Source organism: Anomalospiza imberbis, chromosome 3, assembly GCF_031753505.1.
Source record: "Anomalospiza imberbis isolate Cuckoo-Finch-1a 21T00152 chromosome 3, ASM3175350v1, whole genome shotgun sequence".
Lineage (NCBI taxonomy): Eukaryota > Metazoa > Chordata > Aves > Passeriformes > Viduidae > Anomalospiza > Anomalospiza imberbis.
The window spans coordinates 90,464,877-90,486,054 of record NC_089683.1 but is presented as its reverse complement, the minus strand read 5'-3'; the positions used below and the strand labels follow the sequence as shown (position 1 = coordinate 90,486,054).

At 37.1% G+C, this 21,178-nt stretch overlaps 1 protein-coding gene across 37 annotated transcripts in view; it reads right to left on the bottom strand.

Annotated features, from left to right (window-relative positions):
• ESRRG (estrogen related receptor gamma) overlaps positions 1–21,178 on the bottom strand; it is a 372,308-nt gene that overhangs the window by 100,797 nt on the left and 250,333 nt on the right. For all 37 annotated transcript variants that reach the window (XM_068185666.1, XM_068185642.1, XM_068185654.1 and 34 more), the window contains one exon: positions 9,514–9,630. In XM_068185666.1, the coding sequence (XP_068041767.1) occupies positions 9,514–9,630 (117 nt within the window). The remainder of the gene's footprint in view (positions 1–9,513; positions 9,631–21,178) is intronic.

Genomic DNA, 21,178 nt, shown 5'->3' with positions numbered 1-21,178 from the left:
CTGAAAAATCAATACAGAGGAGGACTTATCTTAATACTTCAATACTAACATGCAGGTAACCTCAGTCTGGATCCAAAGTGTATTTATGCCATCTCTTAAGTAATCTTACCATAACTGATACCACTTCCTATCCAGAAATGCAATTCTGGTGACTTAGAACAAGATACTCTTCCCAAATGTTATCTACTGAGATTGACCATGCAAAGAAATCTCAGGTGTCCGTTTCTAAAGCTTGGATTGAACTACAGAAAATACAAAAATGAGACAGAGCATAGGAACTTCAGATGCTGGAGACCACTGTAAACACTATCTGGCAGACTGTCATGAAAAGCAACATGTGGCTGTACAAGTGTTAAACAAATAAGACTGATCTGTTGATTGATTCAGATCAGAACAAAAGATGTGGCTCATCTTCAGTCACCCACCTACAGAACTGAAATGAGTATTAGAAAGAGACAGGGCATTGGTGAAGTAATTTTTACATTGCTGACTAAAAATGACAAGAAGAGCACTGTATGAACTAATGCTTGGCTGAAGAGGGAAAGGAGACAAAAGATGAGGATGATGATCTTGTACTACTTGTTTTTTCCTAGGATCTATATGTGCTCAGCATGCAGCAAGTTACCAATATTCTCTCTTGCTGGTCAAGCAGTTTTGCTGATAAACAGCAAGCCAACAATTCTGCCACTAAGGGCACAGGCTGGAGTTAAGCTGATTAAGGGACAGTATCACGCAGACTTTCTTTTAGGAAGTATTTCAATTTTTCTAAATTAAGTATTTTAATAATTAACTGCTTTAACATGGACTGCAGTAAGACCCCATGCAAGCAAGTTGTATGGAATGTTGATTTTGGATCTGCTACACTAAAACTGTAAATCAAATTGACTTCTCATCATATACCTGATGATCCTGAGACATAAACCAGATGCTTAAGAGAAAAATAGATAAATGTATTAACTTTGCTGGAACAATAAAGAGCAAAAAGGAAAATATTTATATTATTCAGTAAGTGTATATATTTAACATAGCTATGTTTGACTTTCTCCAGAATCATTTATCTAATAAAAGCCTATTGAGGCTTAAAATAAAGCTATGTTTTTTCACTTATAAAGATTAATAGCTATATTAAGCAACTACTGTGAGCACAACAGACTCCCCTCATAATTTCCCTTTTCTGTCATATAAATACCCAAAGAAAAGAAAACAAAAAAGAAAGAAAAGGGAAAAAAAAGAAAAAGCTGGTTAGATGAGATCTATTATTAGAATAGCTAGTAAGCATGGCAAAATCTGACAAAGGGACAATTCACTGCAGATGATCACATTTATTTCAGAATTCAGGCTGCTGACTTTCAACCACAAAAGCCATATTACAAACACCAAATGAAATAATATTCCAACTTCATATTCCAGTGACTCTGTGAGTAGAACTGGCAAAGGCTCACCACTTGCAATAACTCCTCAGCTTATAAAAGGGCAATGACTGGTCAGAGAGAAGACTGTGGCTTAGTTATATTAATGTCTAAAAACTCACATTGATTCTAACTTTTTTTTGTAAGACAGCAGAGATTTAGAAGTGTGAAATATTTGAGGGACAGCCCTATATGAGATCAGATGTAACAACTGCAGGTGGAAATTTTCTTGCTTCTCAACACATTCATTGCTTTGACTGAGTGAAGAGGCCAAGAGAGTTCCTGAGCCACTCAGCTTTTCAGTGCCAATCCATCTCAAGCAGCAGAAATCTGACTGTACATCTGCCACATGGATTCTAGTTAACAGCATCTGCATCATTTCAGCCTTCACCCCAAATAATCCTACCATACATTCTGTTGTTTCAACAAAGATTTTACACAGCAAGAGTCTTAGTGAGGAGCTATGAGTGCTGCCCAGACAAGGGCTGAGTAAAATACAGAAAGGTTGGCTCCAGAGTGGCACTTTAGAGATAAGGATATGCACTACCCTTAAATGCACCTCTACCAGAGATTCTACACCTATTCCACCCAAGCAGGGCATGTGCAAGTATCTGCACAGCAGAAACAGAAAAAAGTGAAGAATACAAATTACATTAATGATACTCTTTACAAAATGAGACTTTTTTAAAATAAGGCAGGACCCATGTGCAAGAATTCAAGAACTCTGCAATAAAGGGCAGTGCCACATTTGATGTGTGTGTTTATGGGTGGCAGAGACCAAGAAAGGCAGGCAGCTACTTGTCTGCGAGATCATGGGAAAAGTCCTGCATCCTTCAGACTTGTCTCTACCTAACCTTATCACTTACATTGCTGTCACTATACTTCCAGTGCATACGCAAATGTTCATAATAGGGGCTAAATCCAACAAACATATTGTGCAAACAATGGAATATTTTCTAGAAAATTAGGAAAATACTACTTCCTTATTTTAGGATCAAAAAAAGAAATATGACAAATGAGGACATGCAGCTAACCACCTCAGATTATGACGAGAAAATATTAGTACAAAGTGATTAATTTTTAGCAATTTTAAATTAAATTTAAATTTTAAATTTCAGTAATTTAAGAAGACTCATGAAACTGCAGAACCTACTCCTTCTGATTCTGAGAAAGTAGTATGTAAGGTATGAGAACTAAGAAAATTGCAGTAAAAATTAATCCTATTCAGAATCCTCCAAACTCATTAACAAAAGTACAAAGTAATTTTAGGTTGAAAGTATTCGTTGCTTGTCTGACCCTGCAAACAACTGCTGTCACTGGCATTCTCAGCAGCCACGATTGTGTGAGCAGACCTAACCTAACAGCTAATCTCAAGGAAGCTGCTGGTGAGTGAGCCAGCAAACAGCTCTGACCTCAGATTTGCAAATGCTTACACAAAAACGTCCCAATTTACAGATCTGTGTAAAGCCAAGAAATGTAAATAGTTCTCAAACTCAGACTTACAAACAATACTGCTTTCTTCACATACACTTCATAACTTCTCTTTTATGCAAGGAAAGCATTTGTATAAATGGGCAACAGTAAAACAAAATTTTATCAAGAAAGAGAGAAATTTTATTTGAAGACCAAGTCCAGTGAACTGCTGAGATAGCATATTCAGCGACAGAACACAAACCAGAGTGGCACAACACTGGAACACAAGCACCATGAAAACTTCTCAGGAGGTCAACACTTGGCAGGAGCTGTAGGTGCTTTTGTGTGACTTGGGGAAAATATCCACATCCCCAATATTTGCTTTTTCTGTGGTATTTTTCTAGTGGATGAATAAAAATGCTAGTTGCTTGAACTGACTATAAACACTAACCTGAAGTTTAATAGTTTGTTCTTCTTCATCAGTTACAGAGAGTGGATAGTCATGAGCTGCATTTTAGGGCAGACAAATTGGGCTGTCAGTTCTAATGTGTGGACTAGGCTATCAGGTCACATTTTGGTTAGGAGCAAAGAAGCCTACTTATGAACACCAACAGCACTTAGAGATTAGCTTCTATTGTTTCCAAGGAGATTTAACAGGTCCCAGTATATATTAATCCAAGCACACACTGAATGAAAGAAAGAAAGGGAGTGCAAAGGGAAAGGAAGAAATAAAAGTGAAGGAAAGGGAAAAATAAAAGGGGGGAATGGGTGAATAGGGAAGGAAGAGAACGAAAAAGGGGGAAAGGAATGAATAGGAGAGAAAAAGAAACAGTTAAAAAAATATCTGCACTAGAAACCAAACTCCTTCATAATACACTGAAACATAGAAGAGAGCTGAGACATCAACAGAAGACACACTGTTATCTCTTGATGTTATAACACAGGAGGTTTGTTTAATATCCTGCATTAATGGAGAAGCTCCTTAAGTGTAATATTACGGTAGAGAGCATAAGAAATATCACTGAGGTCACTGCCACTCTATTAACTGTCATCCTCTACAGAAATATTTTCTGTGCATACCATTAACGCTTTCTCCTTTGTTCTGATTTCTAAAGGCAGCAGAAACTAAAACTTCGTCCATAATAATTTCTGCTTTCGTTTTGGCAGACTAATGGTATTAGTCTTGTAAGAGAAATTTACCTTGGCAATGTCTGATGCACAGGTCTTTTCAAAAGAGATGTTGTTAGAAGGAACCCTATTAAGTAGACTTTTTCACTACCCTCAAATCATAGGTGCTAACACAATTTTAGTCATAAAGAAGATTGCTTAGTTTTATTTATTATTTTGAGAGAGAATCCATTAATCTGCTCTTCTGCATATCACGCATCTCTTTATGTAAGACAAACTCAAGCTGCCTGTTCTCCTTGCTGTATTGGATTCATTTTCATAGACTGTCAAAGCCAGAAAGGATCAATATGATAATTTAATCCGATCTGCTGCTTAACACAAGCCAAAGATGTTCACACAGTAATCTTTCCATAATAAACTCAGTAATTTGTGCTTTAAAATACATATTCCTCTTTCTAAAAATGTATTCTTATATTGGTATGTATAATGTAGTCTTATATTTATAATGAAATCTCTCCAAGTGTGAAGCAAAAATATTTTAGAGACTCCCAATTTTAGCATGCTCAGAAAAAGTGTAACTTATGTGTAATAATCTTCTGATTCATTACATGAGCATCTAAAATGTTCAAGCATTTTTTAAATTGCCAGTAATTGCTTTTCCTCAGATCACACCTAAAGAAAAACACTTACAAGTCCAGGATTTCTTTGCAAAGCAGATTCTAACTACTGCCTTACCATTTCCCTAGGGATGCTGATGTCTCTAGGAGGGCCTGTATGAATTCTCAAAAAACCCAAGCAAGCTAATGAACAAGAAGTGTTGAGGGCTACTTATCGAGAAGTGCAAGTACAACATGCAAACTGCTCTGCTGTGATGGGAAGGGTCACACCTCAAGTCAACACCGCCACATGAAAAGCTCAAAGAGTTTCTGTTCATTTTTAGAGCCTGAGTGATGGCTCATGTACAAGCAACTGTGAAGGTTCACAGTCACAAAAAGGTATATTGCTGATTTCCCCATAGCACAGATTGCTAAACCTGCCAAATGAGCAGCAATCTAACATAGCTCTAAGAGCTTCCATTAATACTTGGTGAGGATCTGCCTTCTCATTTGTAATATCAGGACTAATTAAGCTGGAATTTTGTTACTCTGCCTATTCGAACTGGGTACCAAGTGACTGATGATAATTTGTAAAGGCCATCCATTCCTAAGGAAAATACAAACATACTTACATGAAGCAACCCATGCCATTTTATTTTAGTATACTTTGCTTTTTATATAGACTTCCATTTTTTCCCATGTATCACTCATTTAGGAACTAGACTTTCTGAAATAATAAGCAATGTAGATCAGCCACTGCACACAGTCCATAACAAATTCTGAAAACACGTAAATACCAGAAGTGCGAGATACATGGGAGATGTTTTGGTATCAACAGTCCTGTAAGAAATACAAACTATTACTGCACAGAACTGAGAGAGCTAAAACAGGATACAGTATTCCAGATGGTCTAAAAGCTGCACTACTGTCACTCAACAGATTCTTCTCTGAACTGTAGTTTTTAACCTCACTACAATACAGGGGTAGGTAGAACTGAGGTCTCTATGGAGAAAATGAAAACATATGGAATAACCTCTGCTATAAACAGTTATACAAATGCTGCATCTGAAAAAAGAAGTAATTTCATTATGGGTAATTACTCCATTGGAATTATTATACATGGGAAGCTCTTCGGAGCACACCTGTCCTATAATAAATTTGGAATAATATCTTCTACCACAAAAACATGCTAGTAAATAGTCCCACAAATATTATTAATAGGCATATAGCACTAATTAAATATTAGAAGTTAATTCTACTCAGATCACCTAGCAAGCTACTGAATGTCTTAAAAATGTTCATTTTTAAAAAGGGCAAATTGTTGTACATGTCTCCCTGCACCCCTTTAGCAATTGAGATCAAGAAATCTCAAGGGATGCATTTGAAAAGTTTCTCCCCTAGACTATACAAGAATCTTTAATGTTTCATCTATTCTCATGAATCTGAGACAATCCACCAAAATATAAGTGCAGTCAAAGAAACTACGTTTTGGTAGAAGAATCAATTGTGATACTTGAAAAGCTGAGTTTTTGTAACACTGACATAAAATTAAATATAGAAAACTGTAAATTTTCTTCTTTGAGTGCAATATATTCTGCTTTGCTGCTAATAACCCTTACCTAGAAAAGTAAATGAAAACACAACACCTTCATCTTTGTCCTGTGCCTAAAAGCTCATCAGCCTCTGCTGAATGCTACAGTAAAACATCCTCTAAAGACATCCATAGACCCAGACATGTTTTCAGGTAACAGTCCATGGGCTAAAACAAAATTATGAGCTCTTCCAGATCAGTCTGTATGAACTTTTTTATGATATTCAACAGGAGATGCAGCAAGGGCCTCAATCCCACTCCAGCCCAGCCCAGCACAGCATTGCTGTAGCATTCCTTGTCTGGCTCCTGGCCCACATCTTACAAATTATTAAGAATCTTGATCTAGGTGCTGCTGGTTAAGCCCCACCAACATCCATGAGAATATGTACAGAAAATTCCTACTCCACCTTGTACTTCATGTGACCAGAAATCCAATTCCCTCCCAGGATTTTGACCCCAAAACACAGCCCCACTACCCTAACACCGGGTCTCCCACAGAAACACTAGATGCTTGATGAAAAACAACATTATCTTGTCACATAAATTATTCACCATGCAGATGTTGAAAGGAAGCCACTCTATGTATTTGTTGTAAGCACTTTTCAGACCTTGCCCTACAAGCCAAGTAAAACTCAGAATCTTTTTCCAGGCACTGTGATTACTACCATGAAATTCATATGACAATTCACAGAATGACAATGTAGTAAAGTCCTTTCCAATGTGAAGGGAAGCACAATATCTGATAATTGTTTCACTTTGGATTACACTTAAAAACTGTTTGTTAAGGATAAATTTCTACAACAAAACTCCCCACAAACAAGGTAAGATTTCTGGAGAAGATGCACCCTGACAGATGTGCTGTTCTTGTAAGGAATGTGATGCTCCTCTCAAAGCTGCTTAAACTTGATTTTATTTCAGGTCTGCAACTAAATTTTTTTTGTAAATAGATTTAGGCTGTCAATTTCCAGGCATGCTGTGCCATCAGCATGTAGAGACTGCTGTGACAAACGTGGAGGCTGCAGCAGCAAATTTTATTATAAACTGGTAATTGAATTGAACAGGTTTACATTTGAATAGATTTACTGCCGCATGATCTCTGACATGCTGCATGGGACTGAAATCCTTGTCTGTACATAAAGAAACACTTGAGATACAGCAAGAATAATATCAGCTTATTTTAAGTCCATGCTAATCAATAAATTTTTACCACTTTACACACAAAAGAAGTCAGTATATTATCTTCCTTAATTCAGTACATAAAGGATGTGGTCCAAGTCAAAAAGTCATCTCCAGACTTTCCCATAGGTTAAAACAACACCCATCTCTAAAACTACCTTTCAACAAGAAAAAAAAATCATTACTACAAGTACTGTCTTAAAAATGTGCTGTGAATCAGTATGATTTGAAAAGTGGTCACTAAAGAGGGAAAAAAATAAAATGTCCTTAGAGGCTGTTATAATAGGAGGTAGATAAACAACACAATATTTTCAAAGTAATTAGTTATTTTGCCATTTAGAAAAAGGTATGTGCTTTTAGAGTAGAATTTTCATGCAATTCTTATTAAAAAAACTTTTTGGAATGATTTGAATCCATGGACAATGAACATTCAAACAAAAAACCTTACTCACAATGTACATCTGTATTATCTAACTCAATTATCTCAGTTAACAAAATTGTATGCAGAAACAGTAAATCTGCACACAAATTTGCTGAGATAATTACTTATTTGTAGAGGAGACAACTTCCTCTTTCAGTCCCAGAAGCTGCACACAGCCTAGATTTTTTTAAATATATATGTTAATGGATGCACAATAGTGCCCTCAAAATTTAGAGGAAAAGGATTAAATCAATTCACCTGTATGTGCTCTTGGTAGCACTGTTTCATTTTCAAAGAAGTTGCTCCATATATCTGTATATTAGGTAACTAGTGATAGAGGGTTTTAACTTAATAAAAAAAGATGCTAAGAAGCACAGTCCCTTTCAAAAGGTGCCATACCCAGTCATCCCTTTCTTTTTACATTTTATCTAAGCATCATAATTTCATTTTCAAGTAACTGCTCCTAGTGGTCAGTTATATGAGCATTTTGGCAAGTAAGAACTCTCCTATAACCACCGAAGAGAGGGTCAAATCCTGCCATTCTTACTGAGGCAAAATCTCCATCGAATCTGACAGGAGTTTTGCTCGAGTAAGACTAAGGACAGCAGGATTTGGCTCACAGGATCATAGCATCTGCCAGAGCAGTAGCACAGAACAAGGTTTATTCTTAGTAAGTATAATCCAATAAGAATATATGTCTGTAGGTACGTGATAGGCCTGATTTGCCCATCATCTCACCACTGGTCTATGCTTTTTCTTGGATTTCTACCCCGATAGCTGCATACTTACCCTGTTTTGCATTATTACCAACCCATTTGCAAAAATCAGACAGTTACTAAAACCAAATTTTCAAGCACTGACAAAGCAAAATTGGATAGGATTGTTTTGAAGTGGTTGCTTAACATAAAGTACTCTCCACTGGATACAATACTTAAGAAAACACTATGCTGATTTTATTTCAAATGTTTATCTAGTTCAGAAGTTCATGGCATCTTTCTTGGTGGTGACAGTGCCCTAAAATAATAATGCATGTAATACATGCACTTACAAGTGTGTTCTTGCATATATATTAACAGCAATGTAAGTGCATAGCAGGCGACCGAGATTTGAGGAATCATCTCTTTGTGTAACAGAGATGAAGCAGGTTACAGGTAAGACAGCACCATTTCTTGAGTATATTTTCTTGCATTCAGTATCTTCAAAATATAACTGATGAATTAAAACATCCAACATATACTTACAGTGAGGGGCAGGGGTTCTCGGACACTTTTAGGAAAAAAAAGGGGGGGAGGGTGGATTCTCCTCTTCTGCATCCCATAATTTGCTCCAGTGTAGTTACAGTAACTTCAGTACACACAAAAACACTTATACTTGTTTAATTTAGAAGTAACCCTTTCATTTGTCCTGATGGAATGAAGACTGAATAAAAGGAAGGCACAGTATGTGTTTCGGTTTTCTGCCAGAACTGGGACAGAGTAACAATGGATAAGGAATGGAGGAAATAAACCTTTGAGAATTCTGATGGTTATTCTATCAGTTACTTAATGAAGGAGATTAAATGCTGAGGTGCATTTTGCTGTACTAAACAAGATGATGAACCATACGTGGATAAAGCATGATTCTATAGCTTAGAAGTAGATGTCAGAAAGAGCAAGTATATATGAAAATAGCCTTTGCAAAAACTGATTAGAACACTCACCAGTCTCTCTTCTTTCCTGACTGCCCTACTGTTGTAGCAAGTGATTGCAGAGAGATACAGATTGAGGTGGTCAGTCTTACCTTCTTTCAGCATGCCAACTTTTAGACACTTCATGAAGCGGCAGGCTTGGCAGGACTTGCGTCTGCGCTTTGTGATTTCACATTCATTCGTTGCTGGGCAGCTGTACTCTATGTTACCTGTGATGGAACAGACAGGGGAAGAGGTGCTCAGAGTCACTGACTAACCAACACAACAGATATACAAAAGTACTCACACAATTGCTGTTGTATTTCATTTTGGAATGCACCAAGAGTAAGCAGTGCTACAGAAAGGAATCACCTCTCAAGTAAAAATAATTGGCTGAGTTAAAAGATGAAGTTTTTTCACCTTTTTTTTTTAATCTTGACATCTATATAAAAGAAATATATACAAAACCATAATTAATATGAGTCTGTGTCTCACTCCAAATATTGTCCCTAGCAAAATCCTTTGTGTATGTTATTCCTGCTGATAGAAGAAAGACATTTTGTCATTTATTTTCTGTACCAAGCCACAGGCTCAGGCTCCTTCTCTGAGCACTCTTTATTTTCCTTTTTAGCCAATTTCATTAGTCTCTCTTGGCCTAGAATTCAATAGGAGGACTGCTTTACTGCATAATCAACTATAACAGGTACTATGGACTTTCACCTTTCTTCTTTCACTACAGCTGGCATAGAGCATTAGGCAGGGCTCACCAGGACGGCTACTACCACATCTAGCATGTTTTACAGCTGCCAGGCCAGGCCTCTGCTCCAGGACATCTCCTCTTCTCTCTATACTTTCAACCAAGTTCTTGTACTAAGAGGCATCATGAATAGGATCATTCCTGCCAAGCTGTCAGAATAACAAAAACTGGAAGAGATGCTTGCCTTTATGCCCCTGCTTCTCCCAATTCCCCTCTTAAGGCCTACAACAAGCTTAAGCCTTAAATGTGAGCCCTCCTGAGCAAAGCAGTCTCTTTTTTCTTTGTTGCTACTGCTTAATTCTTCCTATTTCTACTCAAAAATAAGAAAATAGAAGCCTGCCAATGAATGAGTAAAATACACGAGTAGTTTACTTTTTAAAAATCACATCTTTGGGTATCCAAGTCCAAATGCGAGAACATTTGTTCTCTTTTGCCCTAGTACCACTTCACTCTTCATAAAACAGCTTAGCTCAGCTTATTCATCTGCGCAGCCTTGCATCCTATAGCCCAACACTACATCCACTGTGACAGACTTTGCAACAGCCAGAAGTTACACTGGGAAAATGACTTTTAAATAAAGTATCTTCCCGATCAGTCTGTCACATCTTGCTTTAAAGGTATTTCTTTATTTTCTAACCCCTTCCCCCTGTGATAAAGTGCATTAGTATCTTAATGAAAATGCATTCTGTTTATTGCCCTCTTGGGAAGCAAGAGGTCATCACACCAAATGCATAAATTGTCATCAGAGGCAGTCCGAGCATAATCGCAATTTTGCTGCTCCACGTTTGCTGCACTCGAGGTCCATCAAAGTCCCCTGAAACATGCACAGGTTCTAATAATTAGCATTGAGTCTGCCTGGGACCACAGCATTGATGAAATATTTCAGAGTTAATCACACTTCGTAAACACTGATTTATATTGACTACCTTTCTCCAGACTGATGTCTCCTCATTAAATATCACATTAGTGGATTGCAGGATTGCACAAAGACTCAAATGCTCAGCAACTGCTAATTCAACAGGAAGTAATACTTAAACCACTTACATCTATTGAAAATTGGTTAAGTATTTATGATAAAGGAGATCTACATGGCAAAATGTGCACTCTGCCAACACAACCAGCACATTTGGCACAACCTTTTCAGACCTTTGCTGGCTTTCTTCCCCCTGCACATTGCTGCATGAGTGAGTTAGCAATGCTGGTGAGTAAAACAGATCTTGGTATGCCTGAATGCTAATGACAACAGTCAAATCAGTTTAGCCCTTTTCCCCTTTCTTAGCTGCTGTGGAGAAAGCTATTTAAGAAACTGAAGGATATGGTGGGTAGGGAATTCAGCACAACAGTTCCTGCAAAAGGTCTTTCCAATACTCATTAGAAAAGTTAGGAAATAACACTTTTGGAAGGATAGGTGGAAAATGATGGTAAGGATAAGCTTAAAAAAGGATTCACATTATCCTCTCCTTCTAACAAGGCATTCTTAGAAAGGCACAACCATTACACAGGAAGACCTTCAAAGCTTTCACAAATTGTATCTAATTAACTTCATTATACTACAGTAACAAATGTATTACCATCCCTATCTTAAAAAAAAAAAAAAAAAAGATAAACAGGGAATCAGAAATGCTTTGCACAAGATCAAAGATACCTTTGCACAAGGTCAGAAACAATCTTGATCAAAACACAAGATCAAGATTATAACAGAGAATTTCAGGAAGCAACGCTCTCTACCAGGGCAGGTAGAATACTCTCACTGTATGAAGTGATTCTATCCCAAGATACAAAGGTACAGGTGCCAACACCAAGAAGTAGCATTCAGAACCAGAAAGATAAATGCAAGATTGTTCACTTCATTATGCAGACACTTCTAATCCATACCTTGACATTTCACATTTCTGCAAACTATGCAACAGTCTGCAGCAGGCACAGTGCAACTTACTTTTCCTGCAAATTCTTGACACCTAAAGAACGCTAAAAGGAGCTATTATTCTAATCACTTGGATTCTAGTACTTTAGCTTACAGGGGGAATCTCCTTTCAATTTAAACTGCTTTTCTTTAATGACTTGTATTTTACAGCAGACACTCAATATTAATTTTTGGTGTTGTAAAATGAACTTGGAAGATGCTGCAAAGAATTCCTCCAACGAGCTCAGCAAAGTTACAGGAATAGAAACAAAGATCCACATCTTACCAATGACCACAGCTGGTCCCCATAAAGTGTTCCAGCATTTTAGAACATGGCTACACTGCAGTAAGGGTTCAAGGAATTAACATTTTGTCTCCAGTGCACATGTAGATGCAGTGGATATCTATTCATAATGAATGCATTTTACCTAGCACTTCAAGTATTAGTGGATTTACTTTTGTTAAAAACATGAATTTACTGCACGTTCCAGGTCATTAGAACTTTCATAATTTCTTATTTACTTCTAGATATGAGTTTCCATTCAAGATACTCAGATCTGCATTTTATTTCAGAGGAAGATCCAGAAGGAATCTCTACCAATTCCTTACTTACTTCAAGATGCTAGAGGCTGAAGCTGAGCAGCTAGGAAGACGAAAAGCTGAGTTTGCCCACTCCTGTCAACAGCTGGAAAGGAAGCTGTGTTATACAGTGAACAAAATCAACATGGCAGCTCGGGGTCTTTAAATTGGGCTGACAAGAGTGATTGAGTGTTTCGTAATATCTCCTGGCTAGTTTTCAGAAAGAACTGGGCTTTGATTACTTATTTCAGAGTCTTTTGTACAATTAGTTTGCAGGCAATATAATTTTCTCACTTACTCCTTAATAGAATCGTGCAGCTAGCTGGCTGATAGAATAACAGCATATATGTAAACCTCCTGCCTAAAGTGCCAGGGGATAATTTGTATATTCTTTTCAGTAGCATAATGGACTTTTACTGTTTGGCAGTTAAAGGGCTGAGTAATATAAATTAGTATGACGCTTGAAAATAAAAATATATGTCAAATCTTCACTCCCCAAACACATTTCCACGTGTGCTAGAATAATATAATGGGATTTATACCAGCCTAAGCCCCTTTTCTTTCTTCATATACTAAGGAATGTTTATTTAAAACCAGTTCCTTTTTCTACTGATTTGTTAAATTTTATTAGCGCAGCCACAGGATGTGAAAATACTTCTAAAACACTGTGCTTACCAAGAGCAGCTGAAAAACTGAAAACATGATGCCATTTGATCCTGATAGCAGGTGAGGTGCTAAAACCTACCCCATATATCCAGCTCTCCAATTTTACATGCTTCAGACAGTCACATCTTCACACACAGCTCAGGATAAATGGGCCAAGGTACCATCTCTTTTTACCTCACAGATGAGGTTTGGATGCTACTTGAATGAGTGAAGAAATAAAAATTTTTGTGGTACAGGGACTTACTTGATGGCTTTACAAGTCAGGCAACTGAGTGGATTTAGCCAAGATTCTCAAAACCATTTTGGCCATGTCTTGCACAGAATTGACAGTGACACTAAAGGTGACAGGACAAGCAAGAACCATGGCTAAGAAGAGGTCATTGAAAGCACTGGGCCTCCTTCCTTGCTAGAAGCTATTGTCATCAACAGTCACAACTTCAGAACCTCCCAGATACCACCCAGAGAGGGAGAAGCTAGCTCTGGAAACAGACTGGAACAGGGGTCTCTCTTTCACTAAAACCAACAAAAATAGAAGCTGCAGACATGAATTCCTAGCATAAGCTTTATTTCCTTTTTTCATACTGCAGTATTAGACATTATAACACCAAAGATGTAAAAGGATTGCTACAAGCTGTTGAAGCATGCTCAGAAAAACTTTGGACAAGTAAAAGCTAAGAGGAAGACTAAAGTGCAGGGTGAAAATGTGTTTGGAAAAAATAGCCATGAGCCACTTAAAAAAGCAAGAGGAATACTGAAGATATCAGTATTGAAATTTTTATTGTGTAGAAATGTAGGCTCAGAAGAAAAAAAGAAGCAAAAAAAACAAATGAACCAATATTCATTCAGTGTATTAATTTTCTGTTCACGAAGCTGCATTTCAGTTCAATAAGGTTCCATTTTTCTCCCAAAGTTTCTCTTTCACATTCTGTAACTTAATACCTTTTTTCCAAAAGCTTGTATTTTTAAAAATTAAGTGTTCTCATTCTTCATAGAGACTACTGCTTAACTGGATTTAAGTCTTTCTGCAGTGAGGTTTACCCCAGATACCCCTTCAAGCTCTCTTTTCCTGGGTGACAGACTGGAAGGAATACACCTGCTTTTCTGTGCATTGCTATGCATCAAGAACGTAATAAAAGAGAACTCTTAGAAAGAGAGACACAGGAGAATCTAAGCTGGCACAGAGAGTGAACTTCACTATGTTAGGTTACACTTTTATACATAATCCAACCAGAACGGAAAAGAATAGTTCCTGAGAATCTGAGAATGAGGAGCTCTTAGAAATCAAGAGTAACAGGCTGAAAAGAAGGACAGAGAAAAAGTCTCAGACTTGAAAATCTATTCTCTTAATGAAGCTGAACTGAGGAAAGTAAAAATATTTTCTCTCTGGTTAAAGTTTCAGTTCTTCCAGTCTCTGCTCCCTACTGTGCAGTCAAAACTTAGCTGAATTAAGGTTTGAGTAAATATTTTCACATGTAAAAGTACCCTCATCGGTAAAGTTTCAGAAGTAGGGTCAGGATGGAATGAGGTCAGATTTGAACATAAGTAACTGAATCCAGTTTTGCCTGACAAATCCTCAGACAGATTCTCCTGATACTGTAAGAAAGCTCTATGATTACAGACCAATGAATTCTGCTACAGGTCATCTGGAGATGATCAAGCCTAAAATTGACTGTATTCACAACTTTTCAACCAGGTGACTTCAGAAACACAGAGTTACAGAACATTTAAAAATTTGGTTCCCAAATGTCTCAAGCATCTTTTCATGTATGAAGGGTTATGTTTCATCTCTTGCTTATGTTGCCTTTTCTGTTAGAGTAACTAACTAAGGAGGAGCAGATACTTTTTAAACATGGTGTTTGAGAGAGGAACATGAACAGCTTAAAAGTACATTTTTAGTGAAGTCACTATGTTGAATTGCTTTGAAGAAATCAGTGCATTGTGTTACAGAACAAAAACATATTTAGAACTTGCAATTTTTTTTTTTTAATTCTTAGAAAGCAACATGGCGATTTAAAGCAAAAATGTAAAGGTGATGTTGGCTAGTCTGACTACATGACAGTTTTGTATCAGCCTCTAACTTTACGTAGATTGATTTCCAGCATCATAAAAAGTCTCCATAATTTTCAGTATCAGACTGATATTAGGGGGTGTTGAATCTGTAAGGGCCCAACTACCTTTGAATCCCCCTGGACCCAACTCATTCAAGAGAAATGAAGGGCATTTAGGTCACCTTAAAAGAGAATCAGTGCTTTGAAGGCACAGACAGAACTGATCCCCTGCTACCTGGCAGTCACTTAAGAGCTGTTCAAGTCAAAAAGATTGAACTATCTACATATGGTCCCTACTGGTATTTTATCTAGGTCAATTTTGATACATTCTACTACTATAGCACAGAGGATTGTCATTGTTTGTTTATAAGCATATGGAGTATCTCAGTCTGGAGAGCTGCAAACTGAATTATTTTCACACTAGAAAAAAGGTCATTAAAAAGTTATACAAACATTAACATAAATTACTTGCTAGCAAAGACTTCTCATGTCTCTGGTTTCAAATGAGACAGAGCTTTGTAAGTGGGCTGGAGGCTTTCAGAGATGTTTATAACAAAAGGAGATCCAGACCTAATTATAATGACATTGATACACACTGGTGTACCAGCACTATTTGTAAATCACATCTCTTTTGCAGTATTTCTGATGGGTTCAAAATAACCATGCACCAATAAGAATGAGGAGGCTCATTCTTACTCCCAAATCATCTAAATGCTTATTACAATTTTCAAGGTTGTAAGGAAAGCAGGGATAGTAAAAAAGACAGAACAATCTGTATACTTTTAAACTTCTCTCTGGTTCTCAGATTTCAGCATGTTTATATTTTATTATCTCATGTTGTTTATCTGCCATAGCTACGCAATGACATTATTACAGAATAAAAAGATGTGTTGGAAGGAATTAAAAATACTCGCTTGCTAGTCTGGCTGGCCCACAAGCACAGAGAAATTGGGGAAAGGGGAAGATATCTATCACTGCTTGCTTAAAATATTCTTTGAAAGAACTGCTAATGCACAGACTTTCACTTATATAAGGAAGGTGAATGATTAAATCAGGTAATGATGGATTCAGGTGACATTTAGTGTTGGGCTCACTGGAGGGCGGCCAACTCTGCACCAGAGCCAAGGTCCACAGGCCAGTGTACCAAGATGTGAGCCTCCACCCTATCCTTCTATAAAACAACAATAATCTTAGCTATCAGCAAAGAATCTGAAAAGCCATAAAATCTTATTTAATTTGCTTTCATTTCCTCCTCAAAAATGTATTACAAAAGACAGCTTTCAGAAATGCAAAATACCCTTTCGAAGCCACTTCGGTCACGTGCAACTTCAAATCAAACTTTATGTTGTCTCATCTGAATGTACATAGTTCTATCTTTCTTGATTAAAACTTCCTGATTGAAAAATAAAAATGTATGTACTGTAAAGTGTTTGTACATTTACAGTTCAAACTGGCTCAATAATAGGTCAGCACTCTAAAGAGGATTGAAAAAGCTGAACATTAGAGGGATTAAAAACAACTCCGAGTAACCAAAGAGCTGAACAAAGTACAAAACAGTTTGGGCAGGCTTTGAAGACAATAGGAACATCCCTGCAGAACTGTAGAGCTGAAGGCTCTTAGCTGAGCAGCATAAAATGAGATGGCAGAAGACAACAGCATTTCAAGGATAGAGTATTTCTTGTTCATTTTAGGAGACATAGATAGGCAGCGACTCTCAGGGATAAAATGATGAGACAGTGAGGGTCTGACTGCAGGGCTTCTTACCAACTATTGCTTTACTCACCCTGGGTATACACGGAGGATTGATGCCTCACTACTGTTCATCCAACTGCTTTTCCTCAAAAAATAAACATATAAACAAAAAAAACCCCCAAAAAAGTAAAAATTCAAGAAGAAAGACTACTGAATGCAAAATACTTCACTTTTTGGGGGAAAATTCAAACACTATCCAGAGAAATTATAAGTAAGATCTGAGACTTTTGTGAGAAGCCTTAGGAGGAATGTGTAGGCTTTACACATTGTCTTTTCAAGCTAGTTTAAAGAGTCTGAAGACAACAGTCTGGACAATTTGGAAGGAGGAAGGATGAAAGTCTTCTAGATGCAGGCCATTGTTTTAGAAGATAAAAGCTAGCATAAAACAGGATAATAAACTGTCTTCGAACCTGTAAGTCCTATCATCTCAGCCCTCTCCTGAAAGCAAGAACACCAGTTCAATCCACCTGCTGAAATATTTAAGTTATGAACACCAAGTAATTACATATTATTAATGAAAATGTGTACTTACTAGTATATGTGATAACTGACCAAATAAAAATTATGAGAAATATATTTACATTAAATATTCACTACAAAATTTCTAGCAAGTGCAAGACTTCTGTGTTGAACAGAAGACTTTGCACCCAGCTGACAAATGAAAATTCTTTTTTTTCCCCTCTTTCTTTTAATGAAAGCTCAGAGTTTTCAAGATAATACAGTGCACAGCAAAAACTGTGAAGAGACCCTAAAAATCAATAGACCTGTAACTATTTTTAGATGTTGCTATTTTCTACTATCCCTGATGTTAAGCCAATTTTGGGAAGATTTGGCTGTGTGTGTATTTCTCTGAGACACTTGCAATCAGCCAACATGTAAATTATCCCAGAAGCAAACAGAGAGATGCAGCTGAGTGAGTGCTAGGCTGAACAGAGAGAACATCCAGTTCTTCCATACCTTATATCTCACAAAAGGGGCAGAACATCACTACCTTCTACTATGACCTAAGAAGACATCAATTTTATATATTGAGATCTTTTTTGGTGGGTTTGTTCTCTTGCATTTTTTTAGCCAGGAAATTGCTTGTTTCTATTTTCTTCTAATATTATTGATTTTTATCATAATTATGCACACTTTACCAAAACTGCAAATGTAGTTTTGGGCCTTGTTAAAAATATATATGTTCTAAAAAGACAAAATTACTCCTTCTTATAATTCAAAACAGGGTTCATTTAATTTCTTAATGTTTAAGGAAATAAGCAGGAATGGATTCCAGGAGACAGGCGTGGATTTTTTTTTAGACTAAACTGCTAAATCTGAAAGGGAATGATAATCTCCATTACCCTTAAAAACATATGTATACTCTACATTAGGGTGAGAAAGACTAGAGAGCCTTGTGTAGGAGCTACTAGGTGCACTGTGATGCTTCTGTCCTGTGTGAGATGCTGGTGGTACACAAATAACTGTGCTGACTCTCTGAGCAGCTGCCTGTGGCCTCCACCTACTGAGACCTCAAGAGACTCCTCTGGAATGGAAACACTCCCATTGACTCAGTGGAAAGGACATCAGGCCTTACATGAACACAGGATGTGCTTCATAATCTGACTTTATCAGCTCAGCCTTCCTCTCCCTGAAGTCAGGGCAGTTGTGCCCATGATTTCAACAAGACTAGCATTGAGGATCTACAAGTCTGAGCTAATTTAGTAAACTGATGAATGATCAACAAAGGTTTGGGAAGTCCTACGTTCTTTTTCATTGAATCTATAATAAAGTACCCATCACAATTAAGCTGTTAGCATTTAAAGTAAGTCATTCTTTGACTTCTTTGAAACATGTTATCCCTTCATACGCACAGTTACAGTATTTGACTCTTCAGGCAGCCTGGTTTTCTATTCTGCATTTCAAAGCCTGTTGCATTTATTTCTGTTTTCCTGTTTTCTTATTTGCAGTAATGCAGAAGCAAACTCATTTTAAAAATAAGCAGAGAGAATGAACATGATATGAAGAAGGAAATGAAACAGTGCAGGGAAGAATGACCTCCAGGGCACTGGAACTAAATTCTATCAATTAGAACAAAAAACCTCAGGGGAATTACTCTTCATGCTAGCCTAAAGGTAGAATTTTCCCATTCAAGTAATGAGGAAGCACCTTTTTTTATATACATTTTGTGACCTACCACAACCTATGGTTTGATTCACCCAAGTAGCTTCCATTATTTTGGATGATACCTGAAAACTCTCAGTATTTATGCCAGCTTAGTCAGGACCATTGCTGAAGATGCTGCCATGACATTATGATTGGTAACATACTTCCTATTCTTAGTTTCTTCATTATGGCTTTTCTTTTCAATGTTTGGTTTTGCCTTACTGCATTTTTTTTGTCTTCACAGCACTGTCACCTGCTGATGCAGCTCGTGCTCTAACCACACTGAGACTTTTTGCACAGCTGCCAGTTCTAACTTGAGCTGCGTGGCCAAGTCCAGGTTGCTAATCTGGAGGATGACGTCTCTGCCTTGTGCTCCCATGCCCAGAAACTTGCTGTCTGTGGTGTGGTGTAAAATTGCAGGTTACCTATTACTGCCAGAAGTCAACACTTCAATCAGTTTTTTGTTTCTGTAGCATTTTTTTTTGTGCTCAAAATGCAACTAAAATAATAGTGCATCAATTCAGTCTTGTAGGACAGCTATTACACAGCAATTAAGTACCATTTATAAAAACAAAGTTGCTAGTTGAAATTGGTGCTTGAAGTTTAGCAACCACAAAATACAAATTGATTCAGTAGAAACATTTTTTGAGCTTTTCTGAAAATGTTCTTGAAGGTCAAGTGAAATCATCTACCCCTTCTTTTTATTTTTCTTTTTTTTTTACTTTTTTTTTCAAAACAAGAGACTGGAAATGAGCATACTGTCTCTATATGTGTGCTTATTTTACATATAAACCCAGGCCACCACTACAAATCTTTGTTTACTGGTTGCCAACAGTGTAACATTCAACTCCATTAGAACAACTGAAGCCTGATGTTTCCTTTTAGTGGCTGTATGGCCCTCATACTTCATGCTGGTAAAAGGCATAAATCTCCCCAGCAGCAAAATGGAGAAGAATAAAACAGCCACCACCTCAGCAACAGATAAATCAAATTAACATTCATTATTTTTCCTTACTAATTTTACATTAAATATGGAAGCACTATACTTAAGACCAAATGTTTTTTAATTTGGGGTTATGTGAAATTACAAACTGAAGCTCACTTTATGTTCATTCTTAAAAAGAAAAGTATATCACCAGATTGCACTGCCTTTCCTGAGAATTTCAGGTGCTCAACGTGTATGAAAATCAAGCAGGTTTTATTGAGGAGCTTAAATTTGGACTTAGCAACCTAATTTTAGTCTCTGAAGTCTGAGTTTAATTTAATGTGACACTATATTTCTGCACAGGCCAAGCTTGGCCTCATGTTCTTTAAATAAAGCACCTTCAATTTTACTTGAAAGGATGATATCTAAATCAAAGTAGAAGGTTATTTTGTCTCCATAGGTTCTGAAGCTAGAAGAAGCAGTCATGCAAATTTTCCCATTTGTACTAATTTCTGCCAAAATATGTGGCATATTTGTAATAGGTATCAAGAGCAGATTAGTAAAAAATACTGAGCAGAGACCAAAAGCTGCCAACTTACTATCCTTAGAACACGATCTTACAGTTATTTGACAAACCCATTAAAGACCACTGTATATAGCAGGTGAAAGACCAGTTATCAATACACTGATAGGCACAAAGCACTACACCACTGCATTTTTGTTCTAATTTCACATGCACCGGTTCTTTAACAAATATAAACTGGATTTCTGTAACAATTTAAGTACAGGAGTGGTGCTCCTAGGAGCAACACCCAAGCACAATCCTGTGTGCCAGCCACAGGGTGTGTTCACAAGGTGTCCATGACTACCTTCAGAAAATGCTTCACTTTCTTCGCAACAATCATTTATGGGAATCTGGACAAACTCTCAGAGAAAACAAATCTGAACATCCACTGGTTAGCTCCAGCACTCTTCTATTTTTTGGAATCAAAATAAAAATAGC